Source organism: Cucurbita pepo, chromosome 1, assembly GCF_057944985.1.
Source record: "Cucurbita pepo subsp. pepo isolate OVF chromosome 1, ASM5794498v1, whole genome shotgun sequence".
In the NCBI taxonomy this organism is placed as follows: domain Eukaryota; kingdom Viridiplantae; phylum Streptophyta; class Magnoliopsida; order Cucurbitales; family Cucurbitaceae; genus Cucurbita; species Cucurbita pepo.
In genome coordinates this window covers 6,733,230-6,759,444 of record NC_141798.1, presented here as the reverse complement: position 1 = coordinate 6,759,444, position 26,215 = coordinate 6,733,230, and the positions used below count along the sequence as shown (strand labels likewise).

At 34.5% G+C, this 26,215-nt stretch overlaps 5 protein-coding genes and 1 pseudogene across 7 annotated transcripts; 3 read left to right on the top strand and 3 right to left on the bottom strand.

The window, feature by feature from the left end:
- Positions 1-116: 116 nt before the first annotated feature.
- On the bottom strand, positions 117-3,212 carry LOC111797031 (ACT domain-containing protein ACR10). The gene is made up of 6 exons (XM_087121576.1): positions 2,794-3,212; positions 2,377-2,598; positions 1,364-1,469; positions 808-1,144; positions 449-733; positions 117-369 (listed from the first exon to the last, which is right to left on the bottom strand). The coding sequence occupies exons 1-6, from the start codon at positions 2,945-2,947 to the stop codon at positions 235-237; spliced, it is 1,239 nt and encodes a 412-aa protein (XP_086977702.1). The 5' UTR covers positions 2,948-3,212; the 3' UTR covers positions 117-234.
- A 1,764-nt stretch (positions 3,213-4,976) lies between these two features.
- On the top strand, positions 4,977-6,477 carry LOC111797038 (Papain family cysteine protease). Its single transcript, XM_023679909.2, has 3 exons — positions 4,977-5,570; positions 5,640-5,759; positions 5,834-6,477. The coding sequence occupies exons 1-3, from the start codon at positions 5,106-5,108 to the stop codon at positions 6,344-6,346; spliced, it is 1,098 nt and encodes a 365-aa protein (XP_023535677.2). The 5' UTR covers positions 4,977-5,105; the 3' UTR covers positions 6,347-6,477.
- Positions 6,478-6,755: 278 nt separating this feature from the next.
- LOC111797077 (vacuolar acid trehalase) lies at positions 6,756-9,824 on the top strand. Of its 3 annotated transcripts, XM_087126015.1 has the most exons (9): positions 6,756-7,017; positions 7,371-7,444; positions 7,621-7,662; positions 8,048-8,089; positions 8,315-8,398; positions 8,491-8,520; positions 8,720-8,807; positions 9,130-9,227; positions 9,594-9,824. In XM_087126015.1, the coding sequence occupies exons 1-9, from the start codon at positions 6,843-6,845 to the stop codon at positions 9,618-9,620; spliced, it is 660 nt and encodes a 219-aa protein (XP_086982141.1). In that variant the 5' UTR covers positions 6,756-6,842; the 3' UTR covers positions 9,621-9,824. The 3 variants fall into 3 exon arrangements, with proteins under 3 accessions (XP_086982141.1, XP_086982144.1, XP_023535741.1); XM_023679973.2 differs by lacking the exon at positions 8,491-8,520 and having other exon boundaries at positions 6,762-7,017; XM_087126018.1 differs by lacking the exons at positions 8,315-8,398; positions 8,491-8,520 and having other exon boundaries at positions 6,757-7,017.
- A 171-nt stretch (positions 9,825-9,995) lies between these two features.
- Positions 9,996-13,137, bottom strand: LOC111797085 (U-box domain-containing protein 14-like). Its single transcript, XM_087126021.1, is given in 5 exon segments — positions 9,996-11,143; positions 11,145-11,465; positions 11,557-11,973; positions 12,106-12,222; positions 12,713-13,137. Coding segments are annotated over 5 exon segments (1,911 nt in total). The 5' UTR covers positions 12,995-13,137; the 3' UTR covers positions 9,996-10,369.
- A 2,010-nt stretch (positions 13,138-15,147) lies between these two features.
- LOC111808229 (uncharacterized) lies at positions 15,148-15,650 on the bottom strand (annotated as a pseudogene).
- Positions 15,651-17,498: 1,848 nt separating this feature from the next.
- On the top strand, positions 17,499-25,110 carry LOC111797016 (amino acid transporter AVT1C). Its single transcript, XM_087118712.1, has 13 exons — positions 17,499-17,600; positions 17,874-18,115; positions 18,973-19,319; positions 20,352-20,566; positions 20,750-20,773; positions 21,767-21,947; positions 22,254-22,479; positions 22,604-22,739; positions 22,887-22,910; positions 23,446-23,587; positions 23,676-23,719; positions 23,799-23,861; positions 24,717-25,110. Exons 2-13 carry the CDS (start codon positions 17,934-17,936, stop codon positions 24,813-24,815), a joined length of 1,683 nt encoding a protein of 560 aa, XP_086974838.1. The 5' UTR covers positions 17,499-17,600; positions 17,874-17,933; the 3' UTR covers positions 24,816-25,110.
- Positions 25,111-26,215: the final 1,105 nt, after the last annotated feature.

Genomic DNA, 26,215 nt, shown 5'->3' with positions numbered 1-26,215 from the left:
TTTTAAAATTTAATCAATTTCACTTCATATTTTTATATATTTACCTCTTTAATAAAATATGAACTAATCGAGAATTATAACATTTTAATTATATTTATTATACAATGTGAAAGACGTAAGAAAATGGAGTTTATGGATTAGAACTTAAACTGGCAAATTTTAACGTTATAAAAACAACACCATCAACTCTCATTTACACCCTCCCCAGACTGTACAAACTCTTACTTTCAAGTTCTACCATCCCATCAGTATATTTCTAACGCCCTCTTCGATCTTGGTCTGTTGCACCGAAACGATGTCGCCTTCGTCGAGTAAAATTCGATAAACTTCCCACTCCCGGTCGTGGATCATGTGTCTACCTATCTCCACCTATGAACGAGTTTATCGGTTAGTAGTAAGAACACAACGTTAAGCTATCACTGGTAAGAGTTTGATAATGAACGAGTACCGAAAATATGCTTGTGTTGAGATGTTTAAGTGCCAATGTAATATCGTGGAAGACGAGGGGGCGACCACGGCCAGATAACTCCACTGGGTTAGCTACTAGAAGCTCTGTGTCGGGACCCCTGCTCACTACGGCGACTCGAAGAGGGCGTGTGAGTTCCATTCTTAGACGGGAACATAGAGCGTTTTGCTTGTTTGAGTCGATTATCTTACTGCCATCTGATTGCATTGTGAATAACTCAACATCACATTTTCCTTTTGAATTGATATAGAAGCGTCCATAAGAAACCTGAGAAGTCAATCAAATGCTGTTCATCAAATAAGTGAAGACTCGGCGATGCGAACGTAAAGGGGAATGAATACCTGAATGCTGTAATCCTTCAAAGTTCTCATGATATCATAAACAAGACCTTTGTGATCTAGACAAAGAAGCTGAAGAACGGTGTGAGAACGGCTGATGGCATTGTCCATATCGACAACAACCGAGTTCAAGGGAAGGTGTCGGTTAGGAGGTCCAAATGGCAGCTCCAAACTGAACAATTCTTCAGCAATGGAGGAAGGTAGATATGGTGAGCCTTGTGAGCATGCAGTAAACTCCGGGCCAGCTAATTCGATCTCACAACTCATTAGGACATCTGCCAAAATGGCTTTCAAGCGGTGCATCGTCTCCTCCTGTCTCTTTCTCGTGCGAAGAAGTTCTCTGATTGTAAGAGTTTTGACAGAAAAATCAGAACGGTTTGAACAAGATTGTCTAAACAAGTAAGAGCTATATATAAGCGGAGCATGAGGTAGAAACAGGATCACACCACAAGATTCAAGCAATCCATTCAAGTTCCAGATATTGAATTCTAGATTCATACATATTCAAAGGATATTTATGGCTACGACACAATCTAATACGATATCATGAATGACGAACCTTGTATCGGTTATAAAGAAGAGGTCCATCATTTTTCCATCCGGCGCAGTCGAAACCTTCACCCTTCTTATTGTTAGTTCTAGCTCACAAAGGAGCTCAGACACATCTACAGAAGAAGAACATAATGAAACAGGTCAATTGGCATAGGGTGCAAATATAACTATAATGAAACATGAATCAAAGTTCATTAAAGCTGAAAGTAAATTGTAATCCAGTCAAATGACTCGAATTCAGTTTGGATTGACTTTCTAAATGCCTAATACTTAGAAACACTTTGTTAAACACTTAAAAAGTCGATATGGTGATCCAATGCATGCGCCTATATTGGGTGTCGCGACTCCATCTGCTGTCTTCTTCTTTGAGTTTGGCCTATTTTCTATCGTCTCGACTTTCGGAATTGGCCTGACCCTTGAAAGTCCTATGAAGCTTGTCTCACGCCCCCCTGGATTTGGGTAGAAATCGGTCTTATCAAGGAAAACCTCCCAAATCATGTTTTGATAGGATCAACTGTGTATGTATAGATCACTAGCAAGAAAACGTTGATTTTTGAAGACCTAAGTTCTACACGCATTGCACAAGGTCATGACCGTCACAAATGCAAAGTGACGAATAAGGAACCTAGTGTCAACCCGTCACCGAGAATATCCTATTTTTCAAGAACTAATGCTACCCAACACCTACCATCAAATGTTGCTATTGCTGACATGCAAACCATTAAAGATGGTCCTCGAGACAAAGAACTTGAACCAGATAACAATCCCCAAGCTACTGTTCTTCAACGACCGGAATATTTAGCTATTGGAAAATCGCCTTCGTTTCTTATACGTCCCAAGAACTTAAGTCTTTACCATAAATCCATACAGATTAATCAGGAACTTATAGACAGACATGAACATTAACGAACACATATTGCAGGCACTGAGGGAACAAGACCAATAGAAGAAGATCCAATGATCTTTCAACAAGCATATATGCATCAAACAACGTGAATTCAAAAGATTTCAAACAATTACCATGCAATAAGCCCTTAGGATGAGAAGAACACCAAAATTTCAACAGGAAAACATCTGGAGGTTTCTGAATCTCCTTATCTTGCTGGTAAAAACGTATCCCTGTAGTGGAAAAATGGGAAGGACAAACTTCCAACAGCCTCTTCTTCAACAAAGGCCACCTGGTACTCGGCTTTCCCACAACCCAGAACACTATATAACACCATTTCCCATCCGTCGAGAAATCTGCTCCCACAAAAACATCGAAGAACTTAATCAAGAGTACTAAACGGATCAACAGATCAAATAGAAAAAACCAGAACAATCCCTAATCCATGTTGGATTATATCAAAATCACTACAAATCTCAGAACACACAAGTTTTTCAGTGAAATCACCAGGCAAATCTAAACAAAAATACAAGAATTCTTCAAGGATTTACCTCCTCTTGAAATGCTCAAACCAAAAAGCAAAACGATCCTACACAGATCGGATCCAAGTCCAGTCTTATCAGGACAATTCACAGTGATAACATGAGGATCGCCAGACTTTTCTCCAGGAGTAATAACCACAGAATCCTCATACAAAATGCCCATTGTCTCAGCTTCCGTACACTCTGCCTTCAACCCTTCCCTTCACCATTCAAAAACAGCGAGAAAATCCAACAAGGTGTTCTAATTCTTCGATGAACTGCAGTCTTGCAATGTTTAGTGGAGCAAATGGATTGGAGATGCCGTCCAAAGAAAGTAAAATCTGGTGAAATACACGAAGAAGATATCATCCGTCCCCCCTTTTCCTGTTCTTGTGCGCTTTTTCCCACTGGATTTTCTTTCCGGATTGGTGCCTTTATTTTCCCTTCTCAATTTCTTTTATCCATATTTTCTTTGCTTTTTAGTTGGGGAATTCGGACACACGGACAGCGATATTTAATATTTTTAATTGATAATTATTATTTATTGCAATTTAATTTAAATTTCCAACTTAATTTCAAAACTTTTATAAATCTCTTTTTTTTTTTTTAAATATAAAACAAAATATTAAAGTGGGGTTTTCCCATAAATATTAAACTATAAACTGCAAAATTCAATGAATATACATTAATAGCCTTCTCTATTAGGTGAAAGTTGAAATAATATTGCATTATTGAAAAATACATATATATATATATATATATATATATATATATATATATTTGGAATTTAATTTAATTCGAAACTTTATTATATTTTATTATATCTGCCTTTTAATTATTTTCCATGATATACTAAAAATGTGCATTATAATATTGGTTTTTTTATTTATTAATTTTATAATTTGTGGAATTTTAAAAAATAATAATCAAATTAAAGATTTAAGTAAATAGATATTTAGGCGGCGGGAAAAATATCAGAGATATTTTGGCATGGTCAACTCAAGGAATTAGCGGGTCGGATTCTAAAAAATGGATCTTCATTTTGTCGTGTTTCCGGATATATTGGAACAATATATATCGCTGTTTTACAATCGTATCGCGATATTTTGACGATACATTAGGTATGTCTGCAATTACCAAACACTACCTACATCTGCCACTAAGATTGAGCCACGTGGTTATTCTTCTTATCCAATCCCGCAAAATGGAATATTAGAAGGCGGGGACCACGTCAGCTAAATAAAATACCAAAATTAGTCATTTTATTTTTTTTTAAACAATATTATATTAAATTAATTGCAATTTGAGGTGGCGAATGCTGCGATGAACAAATAGGTGATTAATACGTCGTCGTTTTAGCTTTTAATTAATTAATTTATTTTTTTGGTTGCATGGATAATTTTTGTTTTATTATTTTATTATGCAATTAAAATATTTGTTTTTGTGGAGAAGCCACTTTGAAATAATAAATGTGATGATTTAAATAATATATTTAAAAGCTAATTATAGTCAATATTGTCGACTTGAATGATCATATTAAATTAATTAATGTGTACCTACCATTTCCGAGGTGCTTTATTATATTTTTATTCCATAGTCCCTCAAGTCCACAATATTTACAATATTTAATTATGTTTAATTGTTAGAGCTTAGTTTATAGATTTACAATTATTCACACAACGTTATTTTTTAAATTATATTTTTGTGTTAAATATATTGTGACATATTTAAATATTTAAAGATATAAAATTATATTTTGTGTTTAATAAAATATAAAATTTTAATTTATTGTCTAGGAAACAGTATGAATAAATTGATTTATCCAATAAGTAACTAAGTTTTACCTATATTATTTTTTAATAACTCATAAAAAAATTAAATTGCGAAGAAATAAATAATAGTTTAATATTACATAAAACAAAGACACATATCACTCATCGTTAATACGGCGTCGTAGTGTGCAATACCAATGCAGATCTCTTACTCCTCTATGATACACGAAGAGGCGGATGCCACGATTCATACATGGTCACCACGTGTCGCTGTTATAAGAAGACACCTATATCGACTTGCCACCTATTCTTTCACATCCTCATTTACAATTATACCCTCATGTCGGTTTATCAATTTCCAGTAAGCTTAGGGAGATAACAAATATTTTTTTTTTTAATTTTAATTATTTATTACGTCCAAGTTACCAAAATCAGGAATTCGTAAGTCATATATTTTCATGGACAGAATGGTAATTTTGCACTTGTAATCTGTAAACCGTCACGAAGACGAAGCTAGAAAAGAGGCTGGCAGACGGCAGAAAGCTAACCAAAGCAACACAGAGAAAGAAAATGGAAAGGTCGGTATCCCTCCTTCTAACATGCGCATTTAGTCTCGCATTGCTAGCCTGCGCCACCGCTCTCCGCCAGAGCCCGGAATTCCTACGCCAAGTCACCGACGGCGAGATTATCAACGGTCTCCCGGCGGGGAGCGAGAGGAAGTTCGTGATGTTTATGGAGAAGTACGGGAAGAGCTATCCGACGAGAAAGGAGTATTTGCACCGGTTGGGGATTTTTGCTAAGAATTTGATGAGGGCGGCGGAGCATCAGGCGTTGGATCCGACTGCCGTGCATGGCGTCACGCAGTTCTCGGACTTGTCGGAGGAGGAGTTTGAGCAGATGTTTATGGGCGTGAGAGGCGGCGCAGGGGGAGCGGAGTTGCTGGAGATGAATCAGGCGGAGGAGATGACGGCGGAGGGATTGCCGGAGAGGTTTGATTGGCGGGAGAAGGGGGCTGTTACCGCGGTTAAGATGCAGGTAAATTTGGGTAAAAAAATAAAAATTAAAAAATATATTTAATATTCGTAACTGTTTACGGTTGGGCAGGGCACGTGCGGATCGTGCTGGGCATTCAGCACGTGTGGGGCAGTGGAGGGCGCGAACTTCATAGCCACCGGAAAGCTACTTAGCCTCAGCGAGCAACAGCTTGTGGATTGCGACCACACGGTCAGTACTTTCCTTCCGAATTCCTTCCCTACCCCTAAACCCTAATCCAAATCTGAACCGTTCATCTTCCCCAGTGCGATCCAACGGACAAGACCGCCTGCAACAACGGCTGCAATGGCGGCCTAATGACCAACGCCTACAAATACCTAATCCAATCCGGCGGCCTCGAGGAGGAATCTTCATACCCGTACACCGGCCACCGCGGCGAATGCAACTTCCAGTCCGACAAAATCGCGGTCAGAGTTTCCAATTTCACCACCATCCCTATCGATGAAGACCAGATCGCCGCCCACCTGGTCCACCGCGGCCCGCTCGCCGTCGGACTCAACGCCGTATTCATGCAGACCTACATCGGCGGCGTATCCTGTCCCTTGATCTGCGGGAAGAGATTCGTGAACCACGGCGTTCTTCTGGTCGGGTACGGCGACGAAGGCTTCTCGATTCTGCGGTTCCGGAAATTGCCGTACTGGATTATCAAGAACTCCTGGGGAGAACGGTGGGGGGAGCGGGGTTATTATCGGCTGTGCCGCGGCCATGGCATGTGTGGAATGAATACCATGGTTTCCGCCGTCGTCACTCAGGCCTAGATTTTATTCTTATAGGTTGTATTTCATGTTTTTTGAATTCCGTACTGTTTTAGATTTCCACATTTTTCTTGTTTTTCTTTATAGATTAATACTTTAATTTTATAGAATTAATTAACTATAGGTTTAATATATGTTTTTTTTGTCACGAATCTAAAATTTTATTAGGTAACTATATTATACATCAATTTATAATTCATATAAACTCATAATATTATATGTATTTATGAACAAAATATATATTATTAAAGACATGGTATAATATTAAATTTAAATTTTTGAAATTTTTGTTAGTAAAATATTATATTTTTTAATAATTTTGTAATAAAAATTATATTGAAAAATAAAAAAATTAAAAAACAAAACATTAATTAATAACGTCGATTATGAAAAAATTAAGGACCGACGCTGTTGAGATGGGCTATGGTGAGGACCGCAGAGGAATGTAATTACAGGCGCGCGGGGGCTTTGCGGATAAGGCAGAAACCGGAGAGCTCCAATGGCTTCATCTCTAACCTTCTCTCCCTACCCATTTTTGAACTCTCGCGCGCTCCCATCCACGTTTTTCCATTTCATTATTGGCGCGCCTTCAAGAATTCCGCCGCTATCCGTTTCGTCTACCAGTAATCCCCTCAAGTTGAAGCTCCGACGAACTCTGAGAGCATCTTCTGAAGGTGTGCTCACCGTTATTTTGTCGATTCGCTAAATTTGAGTTTATTCATGTTGTTATCGAGTTATTAGAGGTACTAGATGTTGTTTTCAGCTGTTATCTGTGTTAGATTGTCGTCAGTCGTCTTGATTCCTGCTGTTTCCAAGTGTTTTGTTCATGGAGGAACTAGGATGGTGCAAAATTTTGAAAAAAATGTATAAATAGCAAATGTTTTATGGTTTGATCTTCGAATTGGGTGTCCTGAGGATTCTTTGCCGCTTGAAGTGCGTCTTGGCTTTTACTACTTTCATTCGCGTTTTTCATGCTTAGAAATTGCCGAGAAATTCAACAAATCTGGAATTAATTTCACTTCTACAGGAGCTCCCAACGAGTTAATCGAGGATTCGAAGTTTGTTCCGTTGAATGCTGATGATCCCACTTATGGTCCACCTGTAAGTTCCGGTTAGTTTCAGCATCATTGTTGAAGATCTCTTTTACTTGAGTGTTCTTTTCTCGAAGGGGACATGACGTGATTTTTATTGCTTCTTTTCAGAGAATTTGTTTGATTGTTTATGTCTGTTTATTGTCTAAGAAAACGAATTGAATTTCAGACTGTTCATTATTACAGGCATTGCTGTTACTGGGCTTTGAATTGGAGGATGCAGTGAAGGTAAGCTTTGAGTTTTCCCCCCTTCTGCAGTTCAATTCTTGCCTGTTAATAGTATATTACCTGTTATCCGAAGAGAAATTGAATGTCATTGGTGGTGCATAGAGTTTTTAAGTTTTAGAGGGATAGCAAACTAGTTAAGGAGGTAATTGGTATTTTTTGTCTTATGTCAATTTTGGAAAAACTATTAAACGTCTTAATTTCTCTCATTTAGCTCCTTCATGCCTACTATAACTAGTTATTTCGGTTTTCTATTGGCGGCTTCAAGCTCTTTGATTGGTCTAAGCAAGAAAGATGAATTTTAATTCATTGTTAATCCAAATTAATGAATGCTAATATCGAAAACTGTTCCTAACTCATTGATTTTGTGCTTACATTTTGATTACAGATTCAAGAGCTTTTGAAAAAATTGGACGGTGAATTCATGCAGGTTATTCAGTTCCCATCACATTCACATTCTTTTAGGAAAGTTAAAAGGGTGATGTTGCTAAGAACAGTAGAACAAAATACGTGAATCTCTGCTCCATGTATTGGAAAACTAATTGTGGAAAATGAAGAGGTCGTACATATTGCATGTATATTTAATAGTCTCTGCTAACTCATGGTGCCAAACTACCTGCATAAATAATCTGTGGAACAGCTTTTGTTATTATAGGTTATTCTTTGTACTGAAGATATGATTACTCGGTCTCTGTGGGAAGCAGTTCATACAAACCAACCAGATTTGGCAAAAGTGAAGGTCAAGTTCTGAATTTCCTAAAATTTTACTTGTTTAGAGATATGTGTGCTTGCCAAATTGTGTTCTCAAAAGGAAGGAAGCTTTTGATGCAGGAAACCATATTTCTTGGTATCTTTGCAAAGTTGAGTCTGCATTCTTTTATAGATTGAATTATGCTAAATCGTGTTTTTGTTTATCGGATGAGTGGGGATCTCAGCAACAATCACTATGATCATTTGTAATTTATGAAGGCCTGATAAATATGCATATAACATAGCCTGTAAATGTAATGCTGCAACATATATCGTCACGGTACTCAGTCTATGTATATTATTTCTGCAGATAGCCAAATCATTGCCTCGAATTTGTTTCTTATCCGGTCTTAGCGGAGAGGAAACGATGATGTTCATAGATGCTTTTCCAGAAACTGGTATTGAAGGACTTCCCTCTTCTTTTTTTTCATTTGAAGAAGTTAGAATCTTTTAAAATCCAAAAGTATATTTAAAAAATTGCAAATTCTTGTAGTCTCTCCATATTGTCATTGTGCAAGCAGAATGGGTCTTGTATCATTGGATAATTATCAATGAAATAGTTACGAGCGCCAGACCACAATAAGAGAAGTCAGATGAAATTGAAATCTCTCCCTCCTCTCTCACTTTGGAAAGAGTCATCTCGGGAATTAGTTAGAACTTAGAAGGTTTCTTTCTTATAGATTGTACTTCAACCAGTCTTCTCATTTTCTTTTGGTACAGGACTTGAACCAGCTGTTTTTGCTGCTCTTGTTCCCAACGCGGCCAATAAACCAGTAGAAGAGTTAATAGAAGAGATCATGGGGGACCATGAAGCACTGGTAAGGAAGAATTCGTAGGTTCATTCATCTGAATTTCTAACGCCCTCGGTGGTCGACGATCCGGGACCAATGAAACCAACCCTCTCTGTTTGAACCTCTAAAACTAATTAGAGCAAGATTGCATAGGTTCAAACTGTTAATGAATTGATTTTCAATTCTTTAGCTAGAAAAGTGGATTGATCTTAGTCGCTCAGTTTATAAATCTGTTGACCAATTTTCCTGTATGGTTTTCATTTTATATGAAAGTGATTGAACCCAAATGATGTAGAAAATCCTGAGTTTGATTGAACTGATGATTTTATTTTCATCAATATGGTTATACTTTGATTGCCCCCATCATTAAAGACACCTTGTATTTTCATGCAGACTGGTGCTACATCAGAAAGGCCATAGGCAAGCAGCTCTAGCTAGCAGGCAGATTTGGATTCCCCATTTGTTCCTTTTGTTCTTTGTTTTCTTTTTGATATCATTGTTCCTCTTGTTGCCTTAAATCCAATCTGGATTTGTCTTAGCATTTTATTCAACTCTGTATGATCTTATATCATATGTATGTGGTGAACATTATTGATGGTTAATATTATACAAATTGAATCTGAAGTTTTGTTTTTTTCTCCTTTCTTTTATTTCTCTGGTCTATTTTAAATGTTTAGATCCCGACCAATAACTATTTGAAATTTTAGTTTTCGAAAAGATAAATTTTCGACTTCGATGGGGCAGATTCCGAACGTGAATAATGCTCCTCTGAATCTCCGAGCGCTCAGGTTCTTGTTCTGATCATTGCTTCATAAATCACTACCTATTTCTTTTAATCCGACTCATCAAGTTCTCGTTGTCAACTTTTCAGGGAACAATCTCAGTAGGAGCTCATAAACATCCTGAAAAGTGTGAGTTCCTTTCACTCTAGGGTTATGTTATCAGTGGACGATGGAGATCGGATACTGGAAGAATTGATTTGTGTTTTTAATCAGTTATGTCATGATTTATCTTACAACGGAGTTTCATGTTTATCTCCAAAAATTCAAGCTAGAGAAACAGAATTCTACTGGGAAAGTTCATCATAAATACAATAATATTATGATATGAAAAAAAGAGATTGTATGATGTGAGAACCAAATAGGCTTCTGGACTGATGGCAAGATTGTTTATAGATTAGCAGATGGTTCATCAAAGAGTTGAAAGAGCTCTAGAATGCTTCCTGCTTTCCTCTTTGCTCTTTCTGTCCCATTCTCAGATACTTCCTTTAATGCCACTTCTGCACCATGTTCCCTAGCTACCTTCAACTGCTCAAAATCAGTACTGCAAAGCGACCACAACACAGCAGCAGCATTCTCCTGGTTTCGTGGAGAACCGGTTCTGATGAACTCTAAAAGAATCGCTGTCGGCTCAGTTTGCCTTATTGCCATCTTCCCTTCATGGTGAGTTGCAAGAATGGCCAAAATGGCTAGAGCTTCATCCACCATGCCACCTCCAGCATCTTTCAGAAATCCCATAAGTGGATTAACAGTGCCTGCTCTTACTGCTCTAGCTTTGTTTCCTTGATAGATTGAAAGATTGAAAATAGCAGCGGCTGCATCCTTCTTCCCTCTGGGTGTACCTTCACAAAGCAAACTGATAAGAGCAGGAATTGCCCCGGCTGCTCCAATCGCAACCTTGTTCTCGTCGATAACGGATAAGCTGAAAAGGGTTGCAGCTGCATTTTCCCTTGCCTCCATACTGCCATTCTTCAACACTTCTACTATGGCAGGTATGGCTCGTAAATCGACTATCGTTCTTTTATTACCATCGTTGATTGAAAGATTCAACATTGCTGTAACTGCATGCTCCTTGGTCCTAGTATCATTTGAGGATAATAGTTCGACAAGGAATGGAATGGCTCCTGCCTCGGCAATACAGATTCGCCTCGGCAATACAGATTCGGTTATCCGAATTCCTCTTCGCTAGTAACCGGAGCTCACCTGCAGCTGATCTTTTCTGTTCTGTAGATCCATTTACCAGTTTTACCAGTAAAGCATCGATGGCCGCCCGATCGCAGTCTGAAATACTATTTCCAGGTTTCTTGTTTACACAGCTACCTTGCTTGCTTGGCAGTTCAACGCCATTGTTATCACACCACAGAGCAATCAGGCTCTTCAAAACATAATTTGGGGTTAAGGCTGTACGGACTAAAACCTGCTGAGATTTTGGACAGGTTATGTGCCCTGCATCCAACCATTTCTGAATGCAGGATCTCTCATAAGTCTGCAAAAGGTAACAAAACAGTCTATGAACGAGCATAACAATGGGTAAAACAAAAAACACTAGCATTGCAGCAGTCACTTTGGGCGTTCACCTGCCCGGTTGAGACGATGACGGGATCCCTCATCAATTCAAGAGATATGGGGCATCTAAAATCGTCCGGGATGACAGGAGATCTGTGTTTAATAATGATACTTTTTTTATCTTGGAAAGTTTCAACTTCTGGGTTTTCTGTTTGTACAAAATCCTTCAGCTTCTTTAAAATGGATGACATTTTTCCGAAAACATCCCCCGGGTCTCCATCGCTCGAGATCACCAGCTCATGGATCGCTAGAGACTCTTTCTTCAGATCGTTTACAGTCCGAAGATGCAACTCTTCAGAAAGTCTTTTTATCATTTCAAGGTCAGGATCTTTTTCTTCCTGTAATATGGTTAAATCCTTGTCTAACTGTGCATCAGCTAAATGTAATGTCTCCTTCGCTCGTTTGAATTGGGATTGAACAAGTTCAATCTGAAATAGATGATGTAAGCAGTTATTCATGGGTACTAAAATGACAATCTCAACTCTCTCACGGGAAAACTCCAAACAAAGGCACATAGAAATTTCAATCACAAAGAAAATTCGTAGAGGTTATAACTATACCTGTTCCCGAACCTCGTCTGGGATCCCGAGCTCGTCGATGGGAAGCTTGTCGAGTGCTGCTGCAATATCTTGTGTCTTATGTTGAAACTCAAGTACTATTTTCTCCAATTGCAAAGCCTGAGACACAAAATGGGAAGCTTACTTGAAAGTTGATATCACCATTCAAGAAAATTACTCATTCCCTAGTGAACACTCGACCATGAGGTTGTTCTTCAAACAATGGCACAAATATGAACCGATATTAACAACCAAGCTAATGATCTGTAAAAGTAAAAGCTCACCGCCATCCAAAATTGTTCTTTTTGGGCTTTCCCCTCAAAATTTTAGAATACGTCCACTAGGGAGAAGTTTCTACCCTTGAATGTTTTCTTCCTCTCTCCCCTCTCCAACTGAGGTGAAATCTCACATGATCGGCCATGTAATTTCATATAAACCGCTAGCTCTAGACTTTCCTTTTCGAACTTTCCCTCAAAGTTTTAAAACACGTCTGCTAAGGAGATGTTTTCACGCTATTGTTACTTCTAATTCTAGTTCAATCGTCTTAGATTCTCGACAACTAAACAACAAATTTAAGAACAAGAACCTCAGGGAAAAACAAAATGCATACCTGATAGAGCTTGCTACCTCGGTTGACCGACCTAAGAAGCTCCATAGCAGAATCCAAAGCAGTTTTAAGCAACTCCAAGCCCTTAAGAACATCTAATCCAAGCTCTTCTTCTCCATCTCTCAATTCCTCAAACATAGGACTCAACAACTTGACTCTTCGAATCAGCTCCCCATACATCTTCTTACACACGCCATTACACTCACCAAGCTCCGAAATCTCCCTCACAAACTCCGGCAGTTGAGCCACCACCAAATCTTTCAACTCCTTCTCCGACCGACCCATTTCGATATTCTCCAAAATGGTGAAGAAACGCTCTCGAATTCTTACCCAGTTGTGAGGAGAGTAATTGAATGGTTACGGACTATAAATACATCTAATGTAACAAGTTGAGTTCAAATGAAAAGATATGACTTCGTCTGGCTATGAGTTGACCAACAACAACATTAGAATAGGTCAAAAGTCAAGAGGTTGGCACTATAATAATAATAAATGGAGTTCATATATTTTTCTTTAAAAAAATGTTATAATATTATTTGTGTCATTTTCATTCCGTACGGTTAATTGCTTAAATTTAATTTAGCTACTTCCTATTAATCTCAAATTTAGTCCTATTAAAAATTAATTTTATCAAAATCAAAATTAATGGATTAAATTATTAATTATTGTGTATATATCAATATCAACTTCTATTTTTTTTAATTATTATAGATATTTATATGAGAGATATGACTAATTCTAATATAAAAGCCCGGGCCCGCTTACGAAAAGTCGAAATGATATTAAACCTTTATATATATATTATGTACGCGCGTATATATATCCAAAAAAAAATCATACACCACCTTTTATTTATTCAGTTGAAAGTGTCTATTCCGAGAAAATGGCTACATTGTATAAATAAATAAATATATATATATAAATTCATACACCACCTTTTATTTATTCAGTTGAAAGTGTCTCTATTCCGGGAGGAAATGGCTACATTATATAAATATATATAGTGGAAATGCACCCAGAGGAGGAGTTTAATAGGCAATACATGAAGGAAACGAAATGTCCCTATATGCAGTTAGTCTGTTCTCCAATCCGTGTTTAGATCTGGGGAGTTTAATAGGCAATACATGAAGGAAACGAAATGTCCCTATATGTTTGCACAGAAGGGTAACTAACTGATTGTCTGTTCTCCAATCCGTGTTTAGATCTGGATCTGGACATTACAAATTGACGAAGCTCAACTACATTTTGAAGAAGTAGCTACATAAAAGAGTGACTACCCTCTAAGCCATCACCATTAGAATAAAGGTCTTGTGGCGCTACGCCACGAATAGTTAGAATCATATTATCATGCAAAGAAATCTATATATATATATATATATATTTATTTATTTATTTATGGAACCATTTGAAATTATAAATATTATAACATTACTATAAAATTTATAAAATTTAGAGGATATTATTTAAAGAAAATTAAATCTTTTTCGAAAATATAAAATATTCCGAATAAAGTTACATTTATTTTATATCAAGATTTGATTTACTATAAAATTTATAAAATTTAGAAGGTATTATTTAAAGAAAATTAAATCTTTTTCGAAAATATAAAATATTCCGAATAAAGTTACATTTATTTTATATCAAGATTTGATTTAATTGAAAATATTTTTTTAATTAAAAGGTATATTTAAAACCTATTAATATTTTATATGGATTGTGATTTCATTCGAATCTTCACCCTGTTACATATAGAACATAAATGATGTAAAATATTTCCTTAATGATAATGTTAAATAACATAAGATCTTTTAATTTGACATTTACTCCATTTAAATAAATAGTCTGTAAAATTGGATTAATTAATTAAAAAATATTTAATTTCATTGATTAATTAATTCTCAACTACTTTTCTTTAAAAAAAAATTTATCAGATTAATTAAATTAAATGTTCGTTTTGATTAATTAATCGAATAAAACAAATATTTAAAATTATGGTAAAACTAATTGAATTAAATAATTTAAATTTTGGTAAAATCTTTTTAGAACCATCATGAAAGCAACACAAACTAAAAATAAAAATACAATTTATTTTATTCATAATAATTATTTTTTAATAACTATATGTTATTGAGATTAAATTTAAAATATAGTTTTCGACTTTCTTTTTCATTTAAATAAAATTTAAAAAGAAAAAATCAATTAAACATTTTTTTATAAACTTTTAATTTTATTATATTGGACTCTAATGTTTGCTATTTATCGACGATATTATTTTCAATAACTTTTGTAAATAAAAGATGCAAAAAATAATACATAATAAGAAGAAGAAAAAAAAAAAATAAGAAGAAGAAGAAGAAAAAAAAAAATAATAATAAGAAGAAAAAAATAATAATAATAAGAAATATATATATATATATATAATAGATTAGTTCAGTAAATGGTACCGATGAATTTAAATCCGAAACAGCCCGTCGTCCGTTGTTGATGGATTGAGATCCCAACCATTCTGTTCTCGGATCTCCGCCTCTTCTTCCGGCGTAAAATCATTGGTAATGTTAAGTATCCTCCGAATCTCCTCCGGACTCTTGCCGGAAATTTGATCGGCGATGCTCTGGCAAGTTCGATGGAGCAATCCGATGACTTCGAGGTAATTGGCCGCCATTACAAGCTCCGTCGTCACTTCCATATTTAGATCATTCATAAACTTATTCTCCCAATCTCGGACTTCTTCTTTCGTCAGTTCATCATCCGCGTGCTTCACGATCCACTCGATCACTATCTCTAATATTCTTCCGCTAACATTTGGCAGCGGAATCACAATTTCGTCGCTATCAGATCCGAAATCTTCAAGAAAGCTCTTAATCACTGCGGATTGTATCGCGATCTCCTCGCTTACCTTGAAAATTTTGTTGTCCGATGATTTTAGTTGAAAAGTTCTCATAGCGATGGTCGAAGAACAGAGTCGAAAAACAGAATCGAATAAACAGAGATGATTTTGAGAAATTTTGAAGATGAATGAACGTAAACAGAACTAACTCAGTTTTGAAGAATTTGAATGCGAATGAACCTATTTATAAAGGGATTAGGGTTTTGTTTGATCAATTCATATATCCCAATCGTTTTCCAAATTTTATTTTATTTTTTGTAAAAAAATAAAAAATAAAAAATAAAAAAAAATCCTTAATTATTTCGTTGATCAGATTTTTTTTTAATGATATTAAGATTTTATTTGTGATTTTATTGGAATTTTAATAATTTCCTTGCCGAGAATATCTGAATATTTTTTTAGTTTAATATTTATAAATAGATTTGTTTCTAAGTTCGATGAAATTCAATTAATTTTAAGTTCTATTAATTAATCTAATCAAATATTTAAAATTTTGGGTGAGATTAATTAAACGTTTTTGTTTCTTTTTTAGGGTTTAATTAATGTGACGTTTGATTATTTTTTTTTTAATGATTAATCAACTAAATAAAATATTTAAACTCTGATAAAATTAATTAATTATTTATTTATTTGCAAATTCAATTTTTTAATCTTATTTGAGATTTTGTTGAAGTTTATATTATGTACAATTGTCAAAAATTGGTTGATAAAAGTCGAGGTTAAAAAGGTCATTTTGCTTAAATATTATTGAGATTTTGATGATAACTATTTAATGAAAATGTCGTATTCCAAAGTTGATTGTGTAGCAATTTACATGTAAACCCCTAATAAAATTGTTAATTATATATTTTTGATAATATAATATTAGCATATAAATGTAATGAATAATGCTCAAATTAACCTTTTAAAAATTTATTAGATGAACACGACTCTCTATAATAGTATGATATTGTCCACTTTGACATAAGCTCTCACAGCTTTGTTTTGGGCTTTCTCAGAATGTCACATAGGAATAGAAACAGTATTCCTTGATTATAAATCCATAATCATTCTCTAAATTAGCCGATGTGGGATTTTCATCCTCCAACATCTCCCTCGAACAAAGTACGTCTTCCCTTAATCAAGGCTCGACTCCTTTTTCTTTTGGAGTCTTAGTCATTTTTTACTATGCCTTCGAGGCTCGAGGCGGGAGGCTCGACTCCTTTTTCATTTAGAGTCCTTTATTCGACATTTAAAAATTCTATTAACATGACTAAGTTTAGAGCATGACTGTGATATCTTAGAAAATTCTTTAATTTTTTTAATAAGATCCGACCAACTAAAATATAAATATTGAAAAATAATGAAAATGAGTTGAGTGAGATAAAAATAAAAGAGTTGGGACTGATATGTTCTTATTTGTTCTATTTGCACAACGACCCCAAATTTCTTTTATTTACACCACGACCTTTCTAAATGTGGCATATTACAAATCAGCATCACTGTGTTTCTTTTTATTTTATTTTATTTTATTTATTTATTATTATTATTATTATCTTAATCACTAATTAAAAATAAATATTCTATAAATGTGGCATATTAAAAAGATCTATTTGAAACTTGGAACAATAAAATTGAAACTAAAATTTTGTAATTTAGTTGGTTATTACAATAAAAAATATATATATTTTTTAAATATATATTTTTTAAATATATATTTAAAATAGATTAATATAATACTAATATCATTTAATCGTGATCCATGTGATTTTTTTGGTAGCTAAAGTGATGCCAATAATAAAAAGGCTAATATTTGTTTTAGTTATTTTCTAAACCCAGACAAATAATATATATTTTACCAAATTTAAAATGGCCAAAAAACAGAACAAGACAAAATGAGTTGGAAGTAATAGCTTTAGAGGGAAAGAGTTATTTATATGAACGACAGAGAGAAGAGAGCAGAGAAACAGGAGCAGAGCAAGGCGGTAGCCGACACTCTCCGATCTTCGTTCCACTCAACTCACGGTTCGTTTTCACTGAAACTTTCTCTACAGATTTACGGTTTCTTTCATGCCTTTTGACTTGTAATCAGATAGAAAATTTTCGATTCTGTACCGCTTTGAATTTGTTATCTATTGTAATTTTCGTTTTGTAGTTAATTGAACTTGTGTTGATTCATTAGCGATTCTTGTGTTTACTACGGATGATTGAGTGTTGAAGTGTGCGCGTTGTGTGATTTTCATCCGATCGTTTTTTTTTTTTTTTGTTTTGTTTTGTTTCTGTTGGTTCGATCTCTAGGTTGTTCGTGCTCTGCGGAGTATACTGTAAGGAGAACGGAAAGATTGGAGGACGGAGAGGATGAAGAGTTCTGTTTCGGAACAGAGTTTTTTGTATGAGAGTGAAGACGAAGAGAATCCGGAGAATGTAATGCATAAAGATAAAGACGATGGAAACGATTCGGATTCTTCCGATGCTTCGACTGAAAATCAGAGACGGAGCAAGCCTAATTCATACACCACCGCTTGGCCTCAAAGTTACAGGTATCAATCTCTATCTTCGTATCAATAAATTAATGCCCTCGCTTCTGTGCGTTTTGTTTGTTCCTTTTACTTACTTCTCTATGAATATCTGATCTATCTGTTTGAGACTCCGTCGATCCGTTCGTTTGATTAGAAAATATTCTCGATTCGATCACGCTTTGTACATGTCGTTTTAGTTGGTTTTGTTTCTGTTACAAAAAAGTTCTTCCGACAACACAAAATGGGAGGTCATTTCATATTTTTTTCTTTTTTATCTTTTGGATTTCTAAATTTCCGGTAGAAATCACTTTTTAGCATTACAATCAAACTCGAGATTGAAATAAATCTTATATTACTCAAATTGCCTATATTTTGATTCATAAAGTTAGTACGGATGCTAATAATATATTTGATTAGTTTTTTGGATGACATCCTATCTTTAACTCATTTGATCGCACTATAATTTTTTAATATATTCATTTTTTTACTTTAATAGTGAGAATAAAAGTTTGAAGTGTGCTTATGATAACTAAACTTTTAATTTTTTATTCAGTAAGTTCATATACTTTAAAAACCATTTAATACATTCAAACTTTTAATTATACGTATAAACAGTTATGAATTTTCTGTACATATTTGACATTAAGAAAAACTAGAATTTTATAATCCCAATCCTGTATCTAATTAGTTAAATAATTTTTTTTTTTTTTAATTTAAGTAAGTTAACAAAAGAAGGAAATTGGAAGTTTAAATAACTAAATTACAAAATTTTGAGTTTAAATTTGTTTGTATACAATACTGTAAGCTAGAGTTTGATTGATATGCTCTACGAGCTTTTGGTAAAGCTGAATTTGGGGCCTATTAATTGTATGTTTCAGACAGTCAATGGATATGCTGGGCAGTGTCCCATCGCCTAAAATCGGGATGTTGGGAACGTCATCTTTAACTGGATGGGGCAGCTCATTCCTGTCCTCTTCGTTAACCAGAAGGCACACTTCTGAGACATTAGCTTCTGCGACAAAACCGCTGCTGCCCACGGTGGCTGACGAGAAGAAAGACGAGCAGCCGCCGCCGCCGCAGCAGCAACGACTTAGCTCTCACTCTCTGATTCTCCCTTTCACTTCAAGGAGGGCATCGGCCATTAAAAAAGATGACAAACTTTCCACAGTCCCACACGAGTTTCCGACTGCTCGTCGAAGCTCATTCGGTCAAGCCTTGCTCAATGGTTAGTCCTGAACTATGACATTTTAATATAATATTATGCCCAATATATTCCTTGCATCTCTGATCTCTATCTCACTAGAAAAACATTCCGTGGATGAAATGATGAACATCTGAAATTGGGACTTTTCCATTAGCTGTCGTTTCTGGTAACGAGTGTTCTGTTGATTTTTGAATGCTTTGGAAAAGATTTTGGACTTTTGATAATACTTCAAAAAAATATTTCAAATAACATAATAATTATACTCGTATTTCACACGACCAAAATCCCTACTACTATTTGGTTTTATATATTGGCTACCTTATTATTGTTTGATTGGCTTTGTCAGCATTTGAAATTAATATGTCCAGAGGGTCTAACCACGTGATATTTTTGCATGCCGTCCTGCCTTTTCTTTTCTTACCTAATTCAGCTAGCTTTTTTTACACGATTGAGGGCTCCTTTTTTTGTCCTCTCGAATAGATAAAACTTGCTACAAAAAGTTCATAGATGCGGCGATTCTGTAAAGTTTGTCCTAGAGCAAATAACTCAGACACGTGATTTCCATGCCCACTTTTTATTACTGTTTTGTGTTTTCGCTTAATGCTGACAATAACCTAACCCCCCCATGTGCCTATCATATCACCACCCCCCACATGGAATAGCTTCATATCCGTTAGTGTCATTGGAGCACTTTAGCAAATTACGTACATGAACGGAAATCAGGCCCTATTAACTTTTTTGACCTATAAGTTGCTTCATGTGGCACCACTCTGACATGACCCACACGGATAAACAATTCAGAGCGTTGTGTTGCCTAATTTAGATAACCTGTTTTTGAAGTGTAGGTTTGTGTGTAGCCACGGTTTTGGAAATGGGGAAACCGCCATAATTATGAAACAGAAAAAACTAGTGGGTCCAACCAAAACTATGAGGAAAATGGAAGGCGAAATAGTGGGGGTCCCACCAAGTTATAGAAAGCAAAAAAAGGAAACTCGATTTCAGATGATTCGGTTTCGGTATATGATGTTGATGTTGATGTTGATGATGATGCAGGTGGAAATGTGCTATGTGGGGTTGGAATACTATCGACGCCTTTCGCAGCGAAAGAGGGAGGATGGCTTGGACTTTCAATTTTGCTCTTATTTGCTGTGCTCTGTTATTATACTGGACTCCTCCTTCGCGACTGCATGGAAAGTAGACCGGAGCTGGATACTTACCCAGACATCGGCCAGGCAGCCTTCGGCACCACCGGTCGAATCATCATCTCGGTATGCCATTTAAATCATCTAATAATATCATTTCATATGTAAAGTAATCAATTATAACAAATTATTCTTCTAATCTATAAACATTCATGTTTAAAAAACGAGTTGTTCAAGGTCTATACTGCTAGATAGGTGTAATTAACATAATTAATAATGTTTTGCTTTTGTTTGTTGCTGTGGATGCAGATAGTTTTGTACCTGGAATTATACGTAAGTACAGCTATCTCCATTGAGTGAGTACGTGTTATTTGTTTTGTTCTATCTGATTAATTAAACCAATGGTTGTTGGATGAGTTGGTGGCTGATTTTTAAAATGCTGACCGCTGACTGCTCCTATAAGATATTTTGACGCCAGGATTCGCGGGTCCACGTGGGTTCCTTTCCGTCTGCAACTCCCACTTAAAACTTTCATTTTTGGTTGAATTACCATTTGGTCCCGATTGTTTTGAATTCATTTTAACTTGGTATTTATTTTTAGTTTTGATCTGGATCATAGAGAGGTCCCATTTAAAATTTTTTAAAACAAAGACTAAATTGAAACGTAATTTGATCAAACATTCAAAAATATATATTTTTTTTTATTTATTATAGTCTATTTTTATGTACGTTATTTTATTCTATATTATTTTTTTAATTCCAAAGTGAGAGATACAAAATTCTACCTTCATTTTTTATATTTTTTTTTCTATACATAATTGTTTTAGTATTAAGATCATCATTTAAATAATCAATTTTTCTTTAAATTTTATATTGTTTTTGTTAGGTCAATAATTGTAGAGTAGGACGACGTTGAACCATCTATATTTGAGTTGGTAATTCCAGTTAATTATGCTTAGATTGGCTTAATAGATATTAATTATCTCCCTTTATATTTATATAGATATATTTAAAATTTATAAAACTATAAGATGAAATAAATAATCAACTGAATATAGTGAATTAATCCCTAGCTCTCTCTCTTATCAGGAGATTTTTACAGTCTCCTCTTTGGAACTTGAAGTTAAAATAAATAGATTTAAATTTATCTCCCTAAAAATTATTATATAAACTAACATATTTTCTACACCCTTCACTCTCATTCCAATAGTCCAGAAAAGTATGGTCATTTTCATTAGCTATGAAAATATTATGTTTCATTAGTTGTTTAGTATAATTATTATAGTGTTTTTAGTAGACAGTTAATAGAATTTTCTCTTCTTTCAGGCTGCTGGTATTGAGCAAATAATCTTGGAGAGTGATAACTTGTCTTCTCTATTTCCAAATGCCCATTTAAATGTGGGTGGATATGAGTTAAATGCACACCTTTTATTTGCTTTGATGACTGCTCTTGCTGTTCTTCCTACCGTTTGGCTCCGGGACTTAACCATTCTTAGCTATATCTCTGGTAAGTGGTAAAGAAGCTAGTCTAGGGGTAGCAGAAATTACATTTCTTGAATTATCATCTTCATCCACTGTTCGTCTTTCATTGTTGATGTGCAGCACTGAATCATCAGTTACTATATGTATATATACTGCTAAATTTTGTTTTTATGGTCTTTCAAAAGTTATAGTATTACTTTTTTTATCTTAATTTCATAAATGTTTCAAAACTGTCGAGGTGGAAATTCATTAGGATTTTGGGTGAAAATTGGGACATGAAACAGTACAACGGTGACCTAAAACATTAATTTGATTCATTTTGCTGCTTCAGCTGGTGGAGTTATCGCATCAATATTGGTTGTCCTATGCTTGTTCTGGATTGGGTTGGTGGATGATGTCGGTTTCCAAGGGAAGGAGACGACGACGTTACTGAATCCTGCAACCCTTCCTATTGCTGTTGGTCTTTATGGCTTCTGCTATTCTGGACACGCTGTCTTCCCCAATATTTATAGTTCAATGGCAAAACCAAGTCAATTTCCGGCAGTCCTCTTAACATGGTAATGTAAAATGCTGAACTATGATTAGCTATTTATATAGATGCATATGACCTTTATCATGCAGTGAATGAATAAGAAGTTTCATGCTCTCCCGTGAATAAAACCATTTCACATTATTGTGCAGTTTCATTGTTTGTACTTTGATGTATGCGGGAGTTGCTTTGATGGGATATGCAATGTTCGGAGAATCCACGTTGTCACAGTTCACTCTTAACTTGCCAAAGAACTTGGTTGCATCAAAAATCGCCGTCTGGACTACGGTAAATTCTTTACAATTTTGATACCCACAGCTTTGTAATACATGTCATGAACTTTAACATTAGCCTTTCATGAGATTTGTTATTTGTTACTGCTTACTCTGTAGCAGTGGCTAATGATACTTCGTCTCTGATTTTTGTTCTTTGCAGGTGGTTAACCCATTTACCAAATATCCTTTTATCTTTCATGTAGAACGTAATGCACTATATTCCAGTTTCAGTATAATTATGAACTGATGTATAATTTGAAAAATATCTGAAACACCGTGATGATATGATATGTCCACTTTGAGTATAAGCTCTCAATCCTCCCCTCAAACAAACTAAATCATAGAGCCTCTACTGAGGACCCTGTGAAGCCCTCGAACACCCTTTGTTCGACACTTGAGTCACTTTTGACTACACATTCAAAGTTCGCAACGTCTTTGTTCGATATTTGAGGATTCTATTAACATGACTAAGTGAAGGACATGACTCTGACACCATGTTAGGAATCATAACTCTCTACATTTACTTTAAGCATAAACTCTCGTGATTTTACTTTTGCTTTTTTTTTTCAATAGGCCTCGTACCAATGGAGGTGTATTCCTTGCTTATAAACCCATAATCATCTCCTAGCGAATGTGGGCTCCCTCCCAACGATCTTTCAATAGGTCCTAGATTTCTGTTATATGAACAACAACTATTTTTCTTAATGAAATCTACATATGCTTTGACGGTGACTCCAATTGCAATGAGTCTGGAGGAGCTGATACCATCAAATCATCCCCAGTTTTTAATATTCTCAATCCTTATTAGAACAGCTCTTGTCATCTCCACCTTGCTCGTGGGTCTCAGCGTTCCTTTCTTTGGTAAGTACTTACTAAAGATTTCTTACTGACAATATCTATAGGTTTGAAGAGAAGCGTCATACTAAATATTGTTAATCATCTTTGGCAGGTCTGGTTATGTCGCTCATCGGCTCACTTCTGACCATGTTTATTGTAAGCTTTTCTGCAATGCGTGAGTTTGTTAACCAAGCTGTTCTTGTTTATAACTTCGTTTAAAACTTCACATTCGCAGAGTTTAATACTTCCATGTGCTTGTTTCCTGAGCATCCTCAAAGGGAAAGTAACTCGTCTACAGGTAATGTTTTTCTTTTGTTGCTGTACTGATATATACTGTGTGTGAAAATTTATCTATTCCTGATGATAGAATTTTGAGTGTTTTTTTAGTGAAAATTTGATCACGAATCAGAAATTTATGTATAATCCTTGCAAACAAGAATCCGAAATTTTCTTATGAAAAAAAAAAAAAAAAACTGAAAAAACTATAAAAAAAATAAAAAAAAAGAAGAAATAAGACTTTGTCACGTGATGAATTGTAGTTAGATGATTAGATCATTGCACAAAGATCGGTTGTAACGCGGATCCACCGCTAGCAAATATTGTCCTCTTTGGACTTTTCCTTTCGGGTTTCCCCTCAAGGCTTTAAAACGCGTCTGCTAGTGGAAGGTTTACACAAAACTTATTTTATGAAGTCTATTACCTAGTTGGAGGAAACCGCGTGAGGCTGGTTTCACATAATAGCGTAATCTTCCGCTCCTATCGGTGGAAGGATAGTGGGTTGGATCTCCTGGGCCCGGAAGAGGGGTGGATTGTGAAACCCTCTAGCAGACGGTTTTAAAGCGTTGAGCGGAAGCCCGAAAGGAAAGCCCAAAGAGGACAATATCTGCTAACGGTGGATCTGGAGCATTACATCGGTACAACCTATGCATCGACTTTCATTATACTATAAATTTGATGTTTCTTAATACGACCACGTAAATAAAAAAAAAATATACCTATTTTTTACGGTTCAATTTAGTTGTTCAATCATAATTTGGCACGTGACTATTTGTTTATTTAAATTTTAGAACATTTTTCTATTGTATTATTGGAATGATCTACAGAAGAATGTTTGGAGCCACATTGTTAGAAAATAACATATATTTTTGTGCAGGGAATAGTATGTGGCATAATCATAATAATAGGGCTTATAGCAGCAGCCTTTGGAACCTATTCTTCCGTCTTAAAAATCGCCCAGAATTTGAGTTCCTGAGGAATTTGGATTGGCATTATAATATGGTAATTTTATCCACCAGCCTGCATTATTTATATTTATTGTTCTTCCTTCCCAGTTTTTTTTTTTTTTTTTTTTTTTTTTTTTTTTTTTTTTTTTTTTTTTTTTTTTTGAGAATAAGGGGTTCTCATTATAGAGTTTCATGTGCTGTATTTTTCTTTTTTTAATATTTTTCAACATATTATTTCTATTATTGTTTTATAGTATAATAAACTTCCATAGAATTGTTACACTCGTTAATTAGTTTTCATACAATTTTCTAGCTTTGGTTCTTTTCTTTTGTATATATAGAAACTATTTCTTTTAAATATTTTTATATTTTTGTAAAATATATGCGATTGTAAAGGAATCAAATTTGGTAAACTGTATGTGGTTTTTGAAGTTTTATTAGTTCATTCTTTCAACTTTAACCTTAATCTTTTAAGTGTACCATCAATCTTTACCACTTTTACCTTTTTTTAGGACGGTAAATATGGTGATAATGATTGAACCATTGGTTTCATGAAGATGAATTACCCCGTTTGACTTAATTTAATATTTTTTTATAAATTTTTAGTACATGTCAATACTTCAACTTGACTTTAAATTAAAGCAGTTTAATTAAATTTGAGTAAATTGTTTTTGAAAGCGTCTTCGATCACTTAGAAACAGGTCTTTCATTTTAAAAAGTTCAATGATTCGGGATAAATATATATAATATAATTTTTGCAATATCTTCATAAAAAATCACTCTACTTTTTCCATCATTCTTCATTAAATAAGATTATCTTTTTCTTTCTTGATATTTCAATTTTGGTCGAAGGAGATTCCTGCAAATTAAATTGACATCACTATGTCCCGAAACATTGCATAACTTCCTTTAGAGTTCGACATTTTTGTTCTTAGAAAAAAATGTTATTTAATTATTAAATATATTTTGTCACTTTCTATATTTTAAGATTGGCGGTATATTACTAGAATATATGGCTTTATATCTATATTTAAATGGACTATTTAATGTCAAGATAAAAAAAAAAAAAAAAAAAAAAAAAATTATACCTGCTTTTATTGTATTTGATATATTTTTATGTTAAACTTTGTCTAATAAATCTTATATATAAATATATATATTAAAATATTAATACTATGCCAATATTTTTAAATTCACTATCAATCATCATCATTAATTATCATTCCTATTTGAAGCATTATTTTATTTCCTCATTTAAAAAAGAAACCTCCCCCATATATGAAGCTATAAAGCAATGTACCACTAAAAAACCCTTAATAAACACCAATAAAAAAAATAAAATATTATATTATAAATTAGTCCTTTTCATAAACTTTATAAATTTTAAAAATAGTGCCAGTTCTCCATGTCTAATAATTTTTTTAATTTC